At 53.8% G+C, this 16,806-nt stretch overlaps 1 protein-coding gene across 1 annotated transcript; it reads right to left on the bottom strand.

Moving 5' to 3' along the window:
• Window positions 1-441: 441 nt before the first annotated feature.
• LOC123449384 (probable N-acetyltransferase HLS1) lies at window positions 442-2,930 on the bottom strand. The gene is made up of 3 exons (XM_045126590.1): window positions 2,118-2,930; window positions 1,791-1,939; window positions 442-1,634 (listed from the first exon to the last, which is right to left on the bottom strand). Exons 1-3 carry the CDS (start codon window positions 2,349-2,351, stop codon window positions 770-772), a joined length of 1,248 nt encoding a protein of 415 aa, XP_044982525.1. The 5' UTR covers window positions 2,352-2,930; the 3' UTR covers window positions 442-769.
• Window positions 2,931-16,806: the final 13,876 nt, after the last annotated feature.

Genomic DNA, 16,806 nt, shown 5'->3' on the forward strand with positions numbered 1-16,806 from the left:
GCCACGTTAGGTAGCCGCAGCGCGCACACACACATGCCTGCACGAACCTCATGGCAACCAGCGCAGTAGTAGCAGCAGCAAGCATGTCAGCAGTGCTATGTACAGTGCAATATTCCCGGGCGTACGAGCACGACCGTCCTGGCAAGTCAAACGAAGGAGGGAAGCTAAGCTAAGCTGGGCACAGTGTGGTGTCAGGAGACCCATCTGCCCCATCAATCCGTCGTGGAGGTCGCACAGTAGCGGAACTCGTGAAAGGTACGGCGGGCGACACACGGCCATGAGCCGCCTATATACTCCACAGTGGTGCATTGAGTTGGTTGGTTGTAGCATGCCACTGACTACCTGATATGCCTATCTAGCGGTCGCAATTATATGGGGGCATGGCCGGCGACCACACACCTGCACGGTGCAAATTAGGACGAAAAACAGGGGAGACGTCCATCCAGGGTGAGTGAGTAGCATCTAGACATCTGGTAGTAACTGCATCTCAGAGTTTTCGGTATCTGAGATGGCCGGCTCTCGCCATCCGCGTCGCATCTCTCCTTTCTGTCCCGTCGATTCGATGGGTGGTGGATCGATCGATCGGCTCACAGCCGCCCACGACTTTCTTTTTCTTTTCTACCAGCAAAAACAAAAAACGAACTAATCTCCTACAAAATCCCGAACTAACCATGGAAAACGAGTTGCCAAAAACCTTCCTTGCTATCTAAACCCCTACTGCTTAGCTAGCTCTAGCTGTTGTGGTTACGGACGGTCGCTGCCGAGTGAATCACACCTCCCTGGGGTCCACGAAGATGGACTGCCCAGGCGCCGACTTGGCCCAATCCCAGCCGTCCGCGTCGCCGTCGCCGCCTCCCAGCCGCTTCATGCACCACAGGTCCTCAGCGCACGACAGGCTGCGCCAGTGCGGCAGCCGCCGCCGGAGCGGGTCCAGCGCGGCCACCTCCACGGCCACGGCCGCCGCCCTGCCGCGCGCCCTGTTCACGAACGACACGTACAGCGCCTTCGCGGCCAGAGGGGCGTCGTCGCCCTCGCCGCCGAGGCCGTACGCGAACCAGCCGGCGAACGGCCGGAAGAAGTTGGGGACGGACGGCACGCGCATCCACTTGGCCGCGCGGTCCAGCGCCCGGCTCGCCGCGGCGGCTGCTCGCCGGAGGCGCGAGGCCCCGCGCATCTCCAGCCGGAACACGCCGCCGCAGTCCCAAAGGCTCGCCACGGCCCACGACGCGGGCGGCGAGGCCAGGAAATGCTCCATCCCGCGCCACTCGTACCCGTCGTCGTCGCGGACGACGACGGCCAGGAACGTGCCGAGGGAGAGCCTGTTGCCGAGGACGGCGCCGATGTCGGCCGGGAAGAGCTCGACGTGGCCGAACCGGCGGCGGTACAGCTGCTCGGCGTCGCGCGCGTCCAGGGACAGAAGAACGGACGCGCGGCGCGGGGCCCGGAGGCGGTGCGCGTGCACGGGGTGCACGAGGAGCGACGGCGTGCGGAACTTCGAGTAGCCGCACCGTCCGGTGAAGAGCTGCACAGACGCCTCGTTGGACTTATCCGTGGCCATGTACGCATACTCGGCGCCCATCAGCGTGAACCACCGCTCCAGATGCCCTACCAGCCGCAGCGCCACGCCCATCCTCCTGCAACCGCCGATCACGCGCGACGCCATCAGCACGTAGTAATTCTTCCTTGGCCACGCACGCACGCACGCGCCGAATCAATGCCACAGCGTACGCATGGATGTCACGGGCGGGGAGAAGATGAAATCAATTCAGCTGTGTTGTGTGTTCTTTTACCTGTGTGAAGGTGAGACGCGGAGGCCGAGAATGTAGCCGACGCTGGCGAAGGCGGGCGCGCCGGGGCAGCTCTTTCCCGTGGCGACGGACTTGACTGTGCCGCGGATGACGCCGACGATCCGGCGGGGCGGGGCAGACGTCTCAGCTACCTTCGATGTCAAAATCAACACAGTTGAGGATTAAAGCAACCCACTACCAGCAGCAACCGGTCGAAATTAGCACGCTGCTCGCCTGCCCTCGCGACGTGCAACTGTAACTGTAAGTGTGCACCCAAGCAAGCAAGCAAGGAGCAAGCCGGAGAAGATAGACAGCAGGCAGTGTGCTTACCAGCATGAGGTGCGCCGGCGAGTGGCGAATGCGGGCGACGGGATCGCCGAGCAGGTCGGCGTGGAGCGACATGCCGCCAGGCTGGCCGACCTCGCACTCGCGATCGACGGTCTCCGTGCCGGCGCGGTCCGTCGACGGGTTGTAGACCCGAATCGTTATCTCTGGCTTCCCCTCCGCACCTTCCATGGCGCTCAAGCTCGATTGTAACCGAATCCCTACGGCTTCACTACTCATCTACAGCAAGCTTCACTCGATCTGTCGTCGTCATGTCGAGGATGGATGAGGAGGAGAGGAGAGGAGAGGAGAGGAGAGGAGAGGAGGAAGCGGGTCGTGGAAGCACTCGCACGGAGCCGCGGTTAGCGCGCGTATATATAGAGGCAGAGCTTCTGTTTGAATTCTCTAATTTTGCTATCCCATGGCCTCCGCAGACCACAATAAAAAACCGAAGAGGATTTCGGGGGCCTAAAGCCGTAATACTAATAACTCACGCGCGCGCTGATGGCTCCTCACCATAATCATAATAATCATAAAACAGGAAAAGGGCGTGCTTGGAACTGAACACATGCATCCCTTGAATCAAAAAAGAAAAACTGCAGACATGCTTAGCCGTCGCGAGACTGGAAAGGCGGAGGATCGGGCGATCAAGCGGCAAGAAGCATATGAGCAGAGGACGGAAAGAAGAGGCCGAAAATGAGACGCCCGCCCTGCCTGCCTTTTGGTTTTCCCAGCGAGTGGAGCCGCCGCCGCCGCCGCCGCTAATTAAAACTCACAGTGGAGCACATGATTGGGGGGGTTTACAGCGCCGTTAACGGACCGTGAAATTAACATCTCATTAAGGTCTTTGGATTGGATAGTGGGGGGAAAACAAAACTGCCCCTTTACACCTGCTTCCTCTGCATGCTCTTCTCTTCGGCCATCACAAAAGGCCAGCCCGGCCTTTTCAGTGGCGTTACAACACTAACAACGGTCGGTTTTACCGTACGTGACGCACGCACGTCAGCGCTAGTGGATCGGAATGGTTTTCTGAATCAGTCGTAGGACAAGGCCAACATTGCGATCTCTCCCGCCCCGCCCGTCACCTGAACCCAACTCTCCAATTCTCCAAGGAGTGGCTAAAGCTATCCGGCGAAGTTGGAGTAGATTTTGGCGAGCTGTGCAAGCGGCCAACTTGTAGATCTTCCCCGGTGATTGATCCTTTGTTTTATCGTTTCTCTTCTCTACTGTGACAGCGCAAACACGGCCAGACTATAAGAGCTGTGAGCCTGTCTGATATGCTCTGCTAGGTTTCATTTCTTTATTAACAACTTGTCCGTAACCGTTCCCGTATTAGTAGGTGTACAAGATTTTCTTTCAACATTTTATAAAGGAGCGGATGCTTGTTCGTTTAATACCTTTTTCGAGGGGATTGAAAAGGTTTGAAGGAGATTGAAAAGGAATTTTAACTTACAATGCTTGTTCGTTTAATACCTTTTTCGAGGGGATTGAAAAGGTTTGAAGGAGATTGAAAAGGAATTTTAACTTACAGGGATGTAATCCCTCACAATCCCTTTTAATCCCCTTTAAATCCAATGCAACCAAACAAGGCCTAAGGGGAATGACCAAGCCTCGTTTTTATTTTAGACAATCTCATGGAGCTTTATTGATCAATGTTCATAAATATAAAAGATAACGAACCAGGATTGTCTAAGCAAACATGACAGCCAATCCCTAATCTCATGACATGCTTCGCTAAATTGCGAGCTTCGAAATTCGAGCTCCTATACTCATGCACAAAACTACAACTCTCAAAGGAAACACTATGGTCTAAGATTTCATGTAGAATTGCACCATAACTTGTCGGATTCTTGTCCTTGATGTCATCCACAACCACCTTGCAATCGGATGCCACATGGATTCGCCGAAGATTGAGATGGTCCGCGAGGGCTAGAGCCTCTCAAACCGCTAAAGCTTCAAGGGTTGGTGGATCATTGATGCCTTGGAAAACTATCGCCGAAGCACCCTGAAAAGAGCAAGTGTGGTCGCGGCATATTGCAGTTGCCACTCCCCGTCTCCGGTTTTGTTCCACAGCTGCATCCACGTTGATCTTGTAGAACAAAGCAGGTGGCCGGATCCAGCCCCCAACACGGAGCATTGCCGATCTCACATGATTACTTCCTCTACCCTCTCCGGTTGCGAGTTCTGAAAAGTATGTTAGGATAAACTGAATTGTTGATTGTGGACTCTGGAAAACATCTTCATAGGTCGCCTTTCTTCTAGCTCTACATATCGCCCAAAGGGTTACCACCATAAGAATGTAGTGCGTTTGTGGTAGTTCATCGTGCATCGCAAATAGCCATTTTTTGTGTTGGGTTTGCTATTTTGACTTAGTTTCTCCACAAGGACCTCATCGGATAGGGCCCAAATACACCATGACATGGTGCATTCCAAGAGAGCATGCCTCCACGAATCCTCTTGGTCACACAGCGAGCACTGGTGCATAGTTAACATATTTCGATTGTGTAGTAGATCCGCCGTCTGCATCAAATGCCTACCAGCTCCATAAGAAATTCTTTAGTTTTGAAGGGACATTAGTGTGCCAAAGTGATGTCCATGCATTGCTGCTCGAGCCCCCTGAGGCGCCAACGTTCTCATCAAGCCAGTTCCCACGGTTCTCCTGGTGTCGATTATCATTCAGTAAGCAGAGCTCACCGTAAACTTGCTGGTCCTCTCTCCCGACTGATGGGGTTATAGTCCTAGGGTAGGGTCATAGGCCTGCCCTATAGGTCCTACCCAAGGACTACCCTTCATAAGAGACAAGGCCCTTAGTCAGTTCTGACTGACTAAGCACTTCCCATCATCTAGTCGGTGACGATTCCTCCATCATCCAGTCGGAGATGAGCATTCAGAGCGTATCAAACTTACCGACTGGATTCCACTCTGTACATCGTAACCCCCTGGAGGGCAATGGTCATACGTTTTCATGTACCTTTATTAGCATTTAAGGCATACGTTACCTGTAACGTAGACATTTCATCGCCACTACTCCACCCCTGTGCACCAAACCGTTGTGAAGGGCAGCGCACTCTATATAAGTCGCCCTTCCCCACTGGTGCGGGGGTTAGCAATTCACTGTAATCCATATTCCACTCGACATCAAGCTCCCAAGAGCACTGAGATGTAGGGCTTTTACCTCTACCGTAAAGGGGTCTGAACTCATACAACCTCGCCGTAGCTAAGGCTCTGCCCATCCTTTCGTACCCTACACATCTACTGTCAGACTTATACCCACGACAGTTGGCGCCCACCTTGGGGCAGGCGTCTAAGCGACTTTCGGCGAGTTTGTGAGGCAAACAAGGCATTGGTGGCCGAAATGGAGAAAATAGGGAAACAAAGAACCGAGCTGATGGGACAGATGAAGGTGATGAACAGGCGGTGCATATCACAGGAGAAGTACGTCAGTGACTGGGCAAGAAAGATGATTGCGCTTCTCGGTGGTAAGTTCTGTTTTTCCGAGTGCTTCTTGACTTTGTATTTCATGATGCGCTTACTGTCTGCTCGTCTTGTCTTTGCAGATTTTTGTATGGACGCTGAGGCTGAAGCAGCTGACATTGAGCGGTCGGTTATTCCGAACGTTCCACTCGGCGAGGACGCCAATCGAGACATGCTCCGAGCGCACATTCGCCTTGGCAAAGTGGGACCTTTTGTCGGTCGCTTGAGAGAGGTCGTCAGCCGAATCGACAAGGAGCTGTGGCCTGAAGACGAGTCCCGGCGAGAGATGGAAGGGTTGATGACTCGGCTGGAGGACGTCCCGAACCGAGTGCAGGCATGGAAGAAGTCTGCTGCTCGTTGTGGTGCGGACGTGGCGCTGTCGCTGGTCCGAGTGCACTGCAAGGAGGTTCGCGAAGAGAAGCTGAAGGCGTTGCAAGTTGCCAACACCAAGAAGCTTCGATTCGAAGATTTCATGGAGACCTTCCTTGAGAGCGCCACTCGCATCGCCGACGGGATCGACCTCGACACTTTCGTGGAGCCTGCCAGTCCCACTGCCAGTCCTGACGACGCTTGAAAAAACTTTACCTCGGTATGCCGAGTGGTAGTTGTATCAAACTTTGGCCACTGCTGTTGGCCGTCACATTCGTGGTTCGGTGTGGATAAGCTTGATCTACACCGAACCGACTATCTTTAAACCAACTTTGAATTGGAACCGAATATTTTGCTCTTCCTTTGCCAAATAATTGTTGACACGATTTTGGCTCGTGGTTTTTGTTTGGCGTTTCTTGGTGAAGCCAGTGGCAAACATGCGGAGCATGTAGTTGTCAGTTGTCTTGACATCTGCATGAGCCTCAATGAGGATCTGCTAAGTCTCCGAGTGGATCTCTAGGATAGACTCGAAGGCAATTGTTTACTTAGGCGATTCGTGATCGCAGCTAAGTCTTCGGGCGCGACTGTAAAGTCGTACTCGGAGCGAGTTGCTACTCATGTATTTGTCAGTTGTCTTGACATCTGCTTGAGCTTCGATGAGGGTCTGCTACTCATGTAATTGTCAGTTGTCTTGACATCTACATGAGCCCCAATGAGGGTAGTTGCTAACCTCCGAGTGGATCTCTAAGATACACTCGAAGGAAGCTTTTTTACTTAGGCAATTCTTGATCGCAAACAATTGCCCGAGTGAGACGGTTAGAGCGCACTCGGAGAAAGTTGTTGTTTAGGCGATTCTGGATCGCAGCTAAGTCCCCGAGTGCAACGTGTAGTGCACACTCGGAGAAAGTTGGTACTTAGGCGATTCTTGATCGCAGCTAAGTCTCCGAGTGTAACGTGTAGTGCACACTCGGAGAAAGTTGGTACTTAGGCGATTCTTGATCGCAGCTAAGTCCCCGAGTGCGACGGTTAGAGCACACTCGGAGAAAGTTGGTACTTAGGCGATCCTTGATCGCAGCTAAGTCCCCGAGTGCGACGTGTAGTGCACACTCGGAGAAAGTTGGTACTTAGGCGATTCTTGATCGCAGCTAAGTCCCCGAGTGCGACGGTTAGTGCACACTCGGAGAAAGTTCGTACTTAGGCGATTATTGATCACAGCTAATTCCCCGAGTGCGACGTGTAGTGCACACTCGGAGAAAGTTGGTACTTAGGCGATTCTTGATCGCAGTTAAGTCCCCGAGTGTGACGGTTAGTGCACACTCGAAGAAATTTGGTACTTAGGCGATTCTTGATCGCAGCTAAGTCCCTGAGTGCGACGTGTAGTGCACACTCGGAGAAAGTTTGTACTTAGGCGATTCTTGATCGCAGCTAAGTTCCCGAGTGCGACGTTTAGTGCACACTCAGAGAAAGTTTGTACTTAGGCGATTCTGGATCGCAGCTAAGTCCCCAAGTGCGACGTTTAGTGCACACTCGGAGAAAGTTTGTACTTAGGCGATTCTGGATCGCAGCTAAGTCCCCGAGTGCGACGTTTAGTGCACACTCGGAGAAAGTTTTTTTTTGAAACCGGAGTCTGCGAACGCGGAAGAATCTTGCATCTGCAAAAACTCAATCTGCTTTGTATTACTTCAACGATACTTGTTCTTTACATTACTTCAGTCGATGGTCACGTGTAGAAGCGTTTCAGGAGATCTCCGTTCCATGCTCTCGGCTCGTCCGTTTTCCTGTCGAGGTTGTAGAGTCGATATGCTCCGTTGTTGAGCACCTTGGAGATGATGAAGGGTCCTTCCCAGGAGGGAGCCAACTTGTGAGGTCTCTTCTGATCCACTCGGAGCACGAGGTCGCCTGCTTGGAATGTACGACTCCTGACGTGTCGCGCGTGAAACCGCCGCAGATCTTGTTGATAAATGGTTGAGCGAGTCAGTGCCATCTCGCGCTCCTCCTCTAGAAGATCCACTCCGTCTTGCCTTGCTTCCTCTGCTTCAGCTTCGGAGAAGAGTTCAACTCGTGGAGCGTTGTGAAGCAAATCACTCGGAAGGACTGCCTCTGCTCCGTAAACGAGGAAGAACGGGGATCGCCCTGTAGATCTATTTGGGGTTGTGCGGAGACCCCACAACACCGAAGGCAGCTCGGTGACCCATGCGCCGGCAGCATGTCCCACTTCTCGCAGGAGTCGAGGCTTCAAACCTTGCAGAATAAGTCCATTAGCCCGCTCTGCTTGCCCGTTTGTTTGGGGATGCGCCACACATGCAAAATCCACTCGGATACCTTGGTCTGTACAGAAACCTTTGAATCTGTCCGAGTCAAAGTTCATGCCATTGTCAGTGATTATGCTGTGCGGTACCCCGAATCTGGAGATGATGTCCCTGACAAACTTGATGGATGTAAGGACGTCGAGCTTCTTGATGGGCTTGGCTTCAATCCACTTTGTGAACTTGTCGACTGCCACCAACAGATGTGTGAATCCCCCTTGGCCTGTCCTGAATGGACCGACTGTATCTAATCCCCACACTTCAAACGGCCAAACAAGAGGGATTGTCTTCAACGCAGATGTTGGCTTGTGGGACTTGTTAGAGTAGAACTGATAGCCTTCGCATCGGTCGACCATATCCTTTGCCATTTCATTCGCCTGCAACCAGAAGAAGCCAACTATGAATGCTTTGGCGACGATTGCCCTTGAGGAGGCGTGATGACCGCAGGTTCCCGAGTGAGTTTCTTCCAGGATTAACTGTCCCTCCAAAGGGGAGATGCATCGTTGAAGGACGCCTGAAACGCTTTCCTTGTACAACTGGCCATCAATGACAGTGAACGACTTTGACCTGCGGACGATCTATCTGGCTTGGACTTCGTCTTTTGGTAATTCTTGCCTCATGATGTATGCAATGAACGGCACAGTCCAATCAGGGATGGTAGCAAATCTCCATGATCAAATCGACCACAGCAGGGACTTCGACTTCAGTTGGATCTGTCGAGCTCTGTGGTTGTACTGGTTCCTCTGTGAAAGGATCTTCTTTAACTGAGGGAAGGTGAAGGTGCTCGAGGCAGACGTCACTCGGGACTGGTCTCCGAGTGGATCCAAGTTTCCCCAATTCACCAGTGCTTGGTTTTTCAGTCGCGGAACATGGTGGAGTTCCAGACCTTCAAACTTTTTCTCGAGCTTCCTCACTGCATTGCAGTATGTGGTCATGGTGGGGTTCCTTACGTCCCACTCCTTCATCACTTGATTAACTACCAAATCTGAATCGCCGTAGACCATCAGGCGACGGACGCCGAGTGCGACGGCCATGCGCAATCCATAAAGGAGAGCCTCATACTCTGCCTCATTGTTGGAGGAATCGAAGTGTATCTGCAACACATACTTGAGTTTGTCACCCTTTGGCGATATGATCACAACGCCAGCGCCGGAGCCTCTTCAACATCTTGGACCCATCGAAGAACATTGTCCAATGAGCCGAGTAGATGTGGGTCGGTTGCTGTTGTTCTACCCATTCTGCTATGAAGTCAACCAGAGCTTGAGACTTTATAGCTTTCTTGGCCTCGAACTTGATGTTGCAGTATAACATCTCCATCGCCCACTTCGCCACTCGGCCCGATGCGTCCCGATTGTGGAGGATTTCCGACAACGGAGCATCAGAAACGACGGACACCGAGTGGTCTTGGAAATAATGAGCCACCTTCTTCGCAGTCATGTAAATCCCGTAGATAAGTTTTTGATAGTGGGGATGCCTCTGCTTGGAAGAAGTCAGGACTTTGGAGACATAATACACTGGCCGTTGAACCTTGTATGCTTTGCCTTCTTCTTCGCGTTCGACTGTGAGAATAGTGCTGACGACTTGATTTGTAGCTGCGATGTACAGAAGAAGGGGTTCTTTACTGAGCGGAGCAGTAAGAATCGGCTGGGTGGAAAGTAGGACTTTGAGGTCGTCGAATGTGATTTGGGCTTCGTCTGTCCACTCGAAAGTATCTGATTTCTTCATGAGTCGGTACAGAGGAAGTGCCTTCTCGCCGAGTCGACTGATAAACCTGCTCAAAGCCGCTAGGCAACCTGTGAGCCTTTGAACATCGTGTATTCTGACCGGCCGCTCCATTCGGACGATGGTCCCGATCTTTTCGGGGTTGACATCGATCCCTCGTTCGGAGACGAAGAAACCGAGTAACTTTCCGCTGGGAACACCGAATGAACACTTGGCTGGGTTGAGCTTGATATCATACCTACGAAGGTTGGCGAATGTTTCTGCCAAGTCAGTCAGCAGGTCGGAACCTTTGCGTGACTTGACTACGATATCATCCATATATGCCTCCACATTTCGACCGATCTGGTCAAGGAGGCATTTTTGGATCATGCGCATAAAGGTTGCCCCTGCATTCATCAAACCAAATGGCATAGTGATGTAGCAGAAGCACCCGAATGGGGTGATGAAGGCTGTTTTTAATTCATCGGGGCCATACAGACGGATCTAATGATAGCCCGAGTAGGCATCAAGGAATGACAAACGCTCGCAACCCGCAGTCGAATCGACAATTTGATCGATGCGGGGGGAGCGGGAAATGGTCTTTCGGGCAGACCTTATTGAGATGCTTGAAGTCGATGCACATTCGGAGAGACTTGTCCTTCTTGGGCACCATGACAACATTGGCGAGCCACTCGGAGTGGTGTACCTCGCGAATGAAGTTGGCTGCCAAGAGCTTAGCTACCTCTTCTCCGATTGCCTTCCTCTTGTGCGCGGCGGACCGACGTAGGCGTTCTCGGACAGGCCAAGCAGTAGGATCCACATGCAGTCGGTGCTCAGCCAACTCCCTGGGTACACCTGGCATGTCAGTGGGCTTCCATGTGAAAATGTCCCAGTTCTCACGGAGGAATCGGATGAGCTCGGCTTCCTATTTAGGATCGAGGGTGGTGGATATGTTCGTCGGGGCAGCTGCGTCGTCTGTCGGGTGGATGCTGACCTTCTTCGTTTCTCCCGCCGACTGGAATGCGGATTCCGAAGCTAGCTTCTTCGAATGCATCAAGTCAGCGGGGTCGACTGTCTTCTTGTACTCGTCAAGCTCGAGGACAGCCATCTGCTGATCGGCGATCCTCGATCCCTGCTGCAGACACTCCTCGGCCCGCTGCCGATTGCCTGTGATAGTGATCACACCTTTTGTGCCTGGCATCTTCAGCTTCAGGTACACATAAGATGGACGGGCCATGAAACACGCATACGCCGGGCGGCCCAGAATTGCGTGGTATGCACTCTAGAAGTCCACCACCTCGAACGTCAGCTTTTCCTTGTGGAAGTTCTTGTCGGAGCCGAAGACGACGTCCAACGCGATCTGTCCGAGTAACTTGGCCTTTCGTCCGGGGACGACTCCATGGAACTGCATGCTGCTCTTGCTAAGTTTGGACATCGGAATGCCCATCCCCTTGAGAGTGTCAGCGTACATGATGTTCAAGCCGCTGCCGCCGTCCATGAGGACTTTGCGCAGTCGGACTCCTTCCACCACCGGGTCGACGACCAGGGCCTGCCTCCCTGGGTGGGTACGTGTGCTGGATGATCCGACTGGTTAAAAGTGATCGCAGTCTGAGACCATTTGAGGAGCGTGGGGTTGGTCGGGGTGGCCATGTTCACCTCCCTGTTCACCAGCTTCAGTCGACTCTTGCTTTCAACGTCAGCAAAAATCATCAGTGTTGCATGGACTTGGGGGGCGGATCCTCCTTGTCCTCCTCAACCTGTTCATTGTCCTTTTCACTCGGCTGCTCTTCGTCGAACCCCTAGATCAGGAGGCGACATTGCCGAGTGGTATGCTTCGGAAATATGGCGTTGCCCTCTTCATCCATCTTCGTGTGGATTGGACATGGCTGGTCCAGGATGTGGTTTCCGAACTGCTTCTTCTTGGGGGTGAACTGAGCCTTCCCCTTGCCCTTGAACTTGGCATTGGTAATGGCCGCGGCCTCTGCCTGCGGAGTGGACGGAGCTTTCTGCTTCTGCTTCCGAGTGTTGTTCACATCTCCATCGGCGACTGCCTTGTGCTTGACACTACGAATGCGGTCCTCTTCTTCGTCATTTGCATAGCGTGCCGCTATCTCCATCATCTTGCTCATGGAGATGTCGCCTGTCCGACCGAACTTCAGGTACAGATCTCTGTACCGCACGCCTGCCTTGAAGGCGCAGACTCCTTGGTGCTCTGTGACGTTCTCCACCGTGTGGTAGAGGGTTGTCCAACGCTGGATAAAATCATGCACGGGCTCATTCTGCTTCTGGACACAGTGCTGGAGCTCCACGAGACCAGCAGGGCGTTTGCACGTCCCCTCGAAGGTCATGATGAAGACTCGGGCTAGATCTGCCCAGCTGTAGATGCTTGAAGGAGCCAACTAGTTCAGCCACGCTCATGCCGAGCCGTCGAGCATCAGGGGGAGATGTTTCATGGCGACGTGGTCGTCTCCACCGCCGATCTGGACTGCCACTCGGTAGTCATCCACCCACGTTTCTGGCTTGGATTCTCCTGTAAACTTGCTGATCCCCGTCGCCAATCGGAAATTGGGAGGGATGTCACCGAACGGATGGCTCGACTAAAACACTCGGGGCCAGAGACGATGGTCCTGCTTCCACTCGGATAGTCTATATCGTGACCATCGCGGTGGGCCCGGCCCCTGTCGATCCTCCTCTGAGCGATATATCCTCTTGCGTCGGGCCTTGGATCATAAGTGTCACCGACCGAACGCTGATCATCATGATGTCGGGGCCCGTAGGGCTCACCCCACGGAGGGGTGCGTGAACGACGACGATCTTCGGGATTCATGGAATGGCTGCCTCCCCTGTGTCGCTGATGAGAACCGGGGCTGTGAACTGACCGATGCGTGTTCGCGCGAACAGAACTATTGTGGATCCTGTTGTACGACTGGGAGACCGCCGAATTTTGCTGCCGCGCCGTGTGCAGCAGGGCACGGATCTGCTCGATCCCTCTGCCAGCCTCTGAATCAGTCGGCTGGAGGGAATCGGCTATCTTGGCAGCGACAGCCAGGTTGAGGACGGGTGTGCGGAACACCTCCACGTTGCTCTCACGAGTGCGCCGACTGGCAGAACGACGAGGCTGTCGGCGAGCACCGGATGTTTCGCCGACCTCGTGCTCGTTCCGGCCGGTTTGGCGGGGACTTTCATGGGAGTTGGCCATGTGCACTTCGGCTGCAGGCCCGTGACCCAAGTACTCGGAAGGAAACTCAGTCGGAACTGAGTCCAAGCGCTGGGACGGCGGCGCAACTACAACCGACTCGAGGACCACCACTTGTGAAGACGCGCTATGGCGCGCCTGGGCGTGTTGCACCCAACGCTGGAGCCGCGGACGGCGAGACCGCTTGTTGCGGCGCGTGACGGGGGCAAAGGTCGACACCGGAGCCGACTGCTGGAGAAGAAGGATGCCGCGGGCGCCGGCACGGAAGTGCGTAGCCCCGCGACCGGGGAGCGCCTCGACGTCGAGAGGAGCATCCCGAAGCCATGCCGAATCATCGACGATGAAGGAGAGAGCGCCGAAAAGGATCTCATGACCCATGCACAAATCTCCACCGGACGACATGATGAAAAGATGTAATTGCAAACTCGCCGAAAGTCGCTTAGACGCCTGTCGATTCGGCCGACGACCTCTCTCAGGCGACCGACAAAAGGTCCCACTTTGCCAAGGCGAATGTGCGCTCGGAGCATGTCTCGATTGGCGTCCTCGCTGAGTGGAACGTTCGGAATAATCGGCCGCTCAATGTCAGCTGCTTCAGCCTCAGCGTCCATACAAAAATCTGCAAAGACAAGACGAGCAGACAGTAAGCGCATCATGAAATACAAAGTCAAGCAGCACTCGGAAAAACAGAACTTACCACCGAGAAGCGCAATCATCTTCCTTGCCCAATCACTGACGTACTTCTCATGTGATATGCACCGCCTGTTCATCACCTTCATCTGTCCCATCAGCTCGGTTCTTTGTTTCCCCATTTTCTCCATTTCGGCCACCAATGCCTTGTTTGCCTCACGGGACTCCTCCAAGGACATCTCTCGTTCAGCTAGAGCACCCTTCACACCAGCCAAGTCATGAACAGCTGCCTCCGGTTCCGCAGCAAGCTGAATTTTTTCAGCCTTCAGAGCGTTGTACGCTGATCCCATCTCGCAAGTCTTCTGCAAATCAGCGCGAAGAGAAGATCAGACAAATTCAACACGCAAAACAATAAAAGCTCGAAGATCCTTCAGACCCCTGCCGACGCAAGCAGTTGATAGCGGCCTTAGGGACTACACCCAATGGGTTCACTAAGAGTGACCCCACTGCCATGAAGCTCAACCAGGTCCGCCCTATTGAGCTAAATAACAAAAACAAGCCTATGAGGCTACTACTACTACCCGACCTGAGTAAAATTACTCTCGGGGACTACTTCCAGTAGGTGCACTCGGAGTGCCCCCACCGGTAACATTCGAACAAATTAGTTTTGATCTGATCAAGTTAAAGAAAATGTATATAAAGACAACTGCCGGTGCAAGCACTCGACAGAAGTCTCGGGGAGTACACCCACTGGGTTCACTAAGAGTGAACCCACTGCAAAATAATCATACTGCATCCGAGTATATTGCTTAAACACCCAGTGGATTACAAGAGGAAAGTAAATACTTACTAGCCCACTTACTCGGATATCTTCCCGGAGTTCCAAGCTTCGCTTGTACACAGACACGATGGAGTCGTACGCACTCTTGGCAGCACCCGCCATCAACTCCGCGTGCACCATGTCCCCCTTGCCAGCTCCCACCTGATCTTCTGGGAGGCGTTGGGCGTCGTACTGGACGGTCGACGGACCTGGCACCACAAGAGACTCCTTGGGCATCCCAAGTCCTGCTCCAGTCGGTTCAACAGCGATGAGTGCCATTTCAGTCGACGACATCGTCTCAGTTGGCGGCGCGTCCATGGCGGGAGTAGTAGCAGATGGAACAGCCTCAAGGACAGACACCGCAGCTTGCTCGGACCTCTTCTGGTCCTCCTCCTCCACATGAATCACCTCTGAAGGAAGCCCGACCGAACGACGTGAGACCACAGGAAAAGGGCAAGATCAAAGACAGAATTCGCGAAACAATAATTTGAGATTTTGGAGTCGTCACGACGTACCTTGTTGGGATGTGGCAACGTTGTCCGTATCCATGGGATCGTCTTCCTGGCGTGGCGGAGAAGTGGCGGAGGTAGCACCTCTGTCGAGTAAAATCCACTCGACCAATAAACATGAGTTCAATCAAATAGTGAAATAAGATAGTAGAACAAGACACTTACGCTGAGGCAACGGGAACGGCGATCCTCATCCGAGGCAAAGCCTTCCGAGGCTTGGATCCACTCGGTTTAGCCACCTTGGGAGGTTGGCCCGCGGGCTCAACAGCAGCGTCCCTAGTCCTCTTTGTGCTCCGAGCACTCGGAGCCACGGGAGTAGCTGGCAAGGCGCTCGGAGCCACGAGAGTAGCTGGCAAGGCGCCCGGAACCACAGGAGGAGCTGGCGGGGCACTCGGAGCCGCTGGGGGAGCCGACGGAGTCACAGGTTCGTAGCGGCGCTTAGTTCGAGGCTCTAGTGGTGGCGGTGGCGAGCTCTGCTCCTCATCTTCCCCCTCCTCCTCTTCGGACTCCTCCTCCATCTCCCCACTGTCGGAGACGTACTCGGCGCTCTCCATGCTGCCCTCCTGGTTGCCTTCCTCTTCCTCAGCCGGATTCTCGTTCGAGACGGGAGAAAACCAGTTAGTCCACGCCTGCACGAGATACAGTCGACAACATCAAACGTCAGACAGTGATACAAGAAAAAGCGATAAAACTAAGACAATTGTGAGCACTCGACAAGTTATACTCACCTCATTCGGAAGAGGGTTGTCCGCGCGGAAGGGCTTCACTCGCCGGGCTTTTCTGGGGTTATCGCAGGCGCCTGTGATGCTGCGGACCCACGCCATCACAACCTCCCCGGTAACACACTCGGGGTAAGTCCGAGTGGAGTCCTCAGGCCCCGTGTAGTGCCACATGGCGTGGTGTCGAGCTTGCAAAGGCTGGATACGCCGACCGAGGAAATCTCCAGCAAATCTATGCCGGTGACTCCCTTGCGGATGACATCTACCAGCGTGTCGACCAGAGGCTGAATCTGGATCTTTTCCATCTTCGTGAGCGCAAACTGCCTAGGCGGAGCCGGTCGGTCTAGGCTAAAAGGTGGCAGTCCAATTGCGGCATTCGGACAAGCGATGTCCTGGCCGTAGAACCAAGTCGACTGCCAGTTCCTAACAGACTCGAACAACTGAAGAGCGGGATAGCTACTTTTGCTTTTCTTCTGGAAGCCTAAGCCTCCGCAGAGCTGGAGGAGATGAGTTTTGTCGTCCGACTGGCTAAGTCTTTTGATGGTTTGGGATCTAGCGGAGAAGATGTGCTTAAAGAGCCCCCAATGAGGAGGACAGCCGATAAAACACTCGCAAAGTACGACGAAGGCAGAGAGATGAGCTATTGCGTTGGGAGGAAAATGGTGGAGCTGCGCCCCGAAGTGGTTCATTATACCTCTGAAGAAGGGATGAGGAGGCAGAGAGAAGCCTCGGTACACGTGACTGAGCAGCAAGACGCGCTCCCCCTCCTGGGGCGCCGGCTCCTTCTCGCCCTCCGCCGGCAGCCTCCACGTCTTGTTCTCGATCAGGCCTTGCTCCACCAGCTCCAGCATGTCGCTCTTCGTCACCGTGGAGGGGAGGAAATCCCCCTGGATCCAACCCGCCGGCAGTGCCCGCTGTCGCCGTTGAGCGGGAGCCGCCATCTTCTTCTTCTTCCGCGCCTCGAGCTTGCTCGT

The sequence above is a fragment of the Hordeum vulgare genome, chromosome 4H (genome assembly GCF_904849725.1).
Source record: "Hordeum vulgare subsp. vulgare chromosome 4H, MorexV3_pseudomolecules_assembly, whole genome shotgun sequence".
Taxonomy (NCBI): domain Eukaryota; kingdom Viridiplantae; phylum Streptophyta; class Magnoliopsida; order Poales; family Poaceae; genus Hordeum; species Hordeum vulgare.

What these genes read in the sequence shown, in the direction of transcription:
- LOC123449384 (XM_045126590.1), bottom strand. Translation starts at nt 2,351, where the DNA reads ATGAGTAGTGAAGCCGTAGGGATTCGGTTACAATCGAGCTTGAGCGCC. An exon ending in CGCCGGCGCACCTCATGCTG is followed by an intron (nt 1,940 to 2,117) that starts GTAAGCACACTG and finishes TTGACATCGAAG; the next exon opens with GTAGCTGAGACGTCTGCCCC. An exon ending in CGCGTCTCACCTTCACACAG is followed by an intron (nt 1,635 to 1,790) that starts GTAAAAGAACAC and finishes CGGCGGTTGCAG; the next exon opens with GAGGATGGGCGTGGCGCTGC.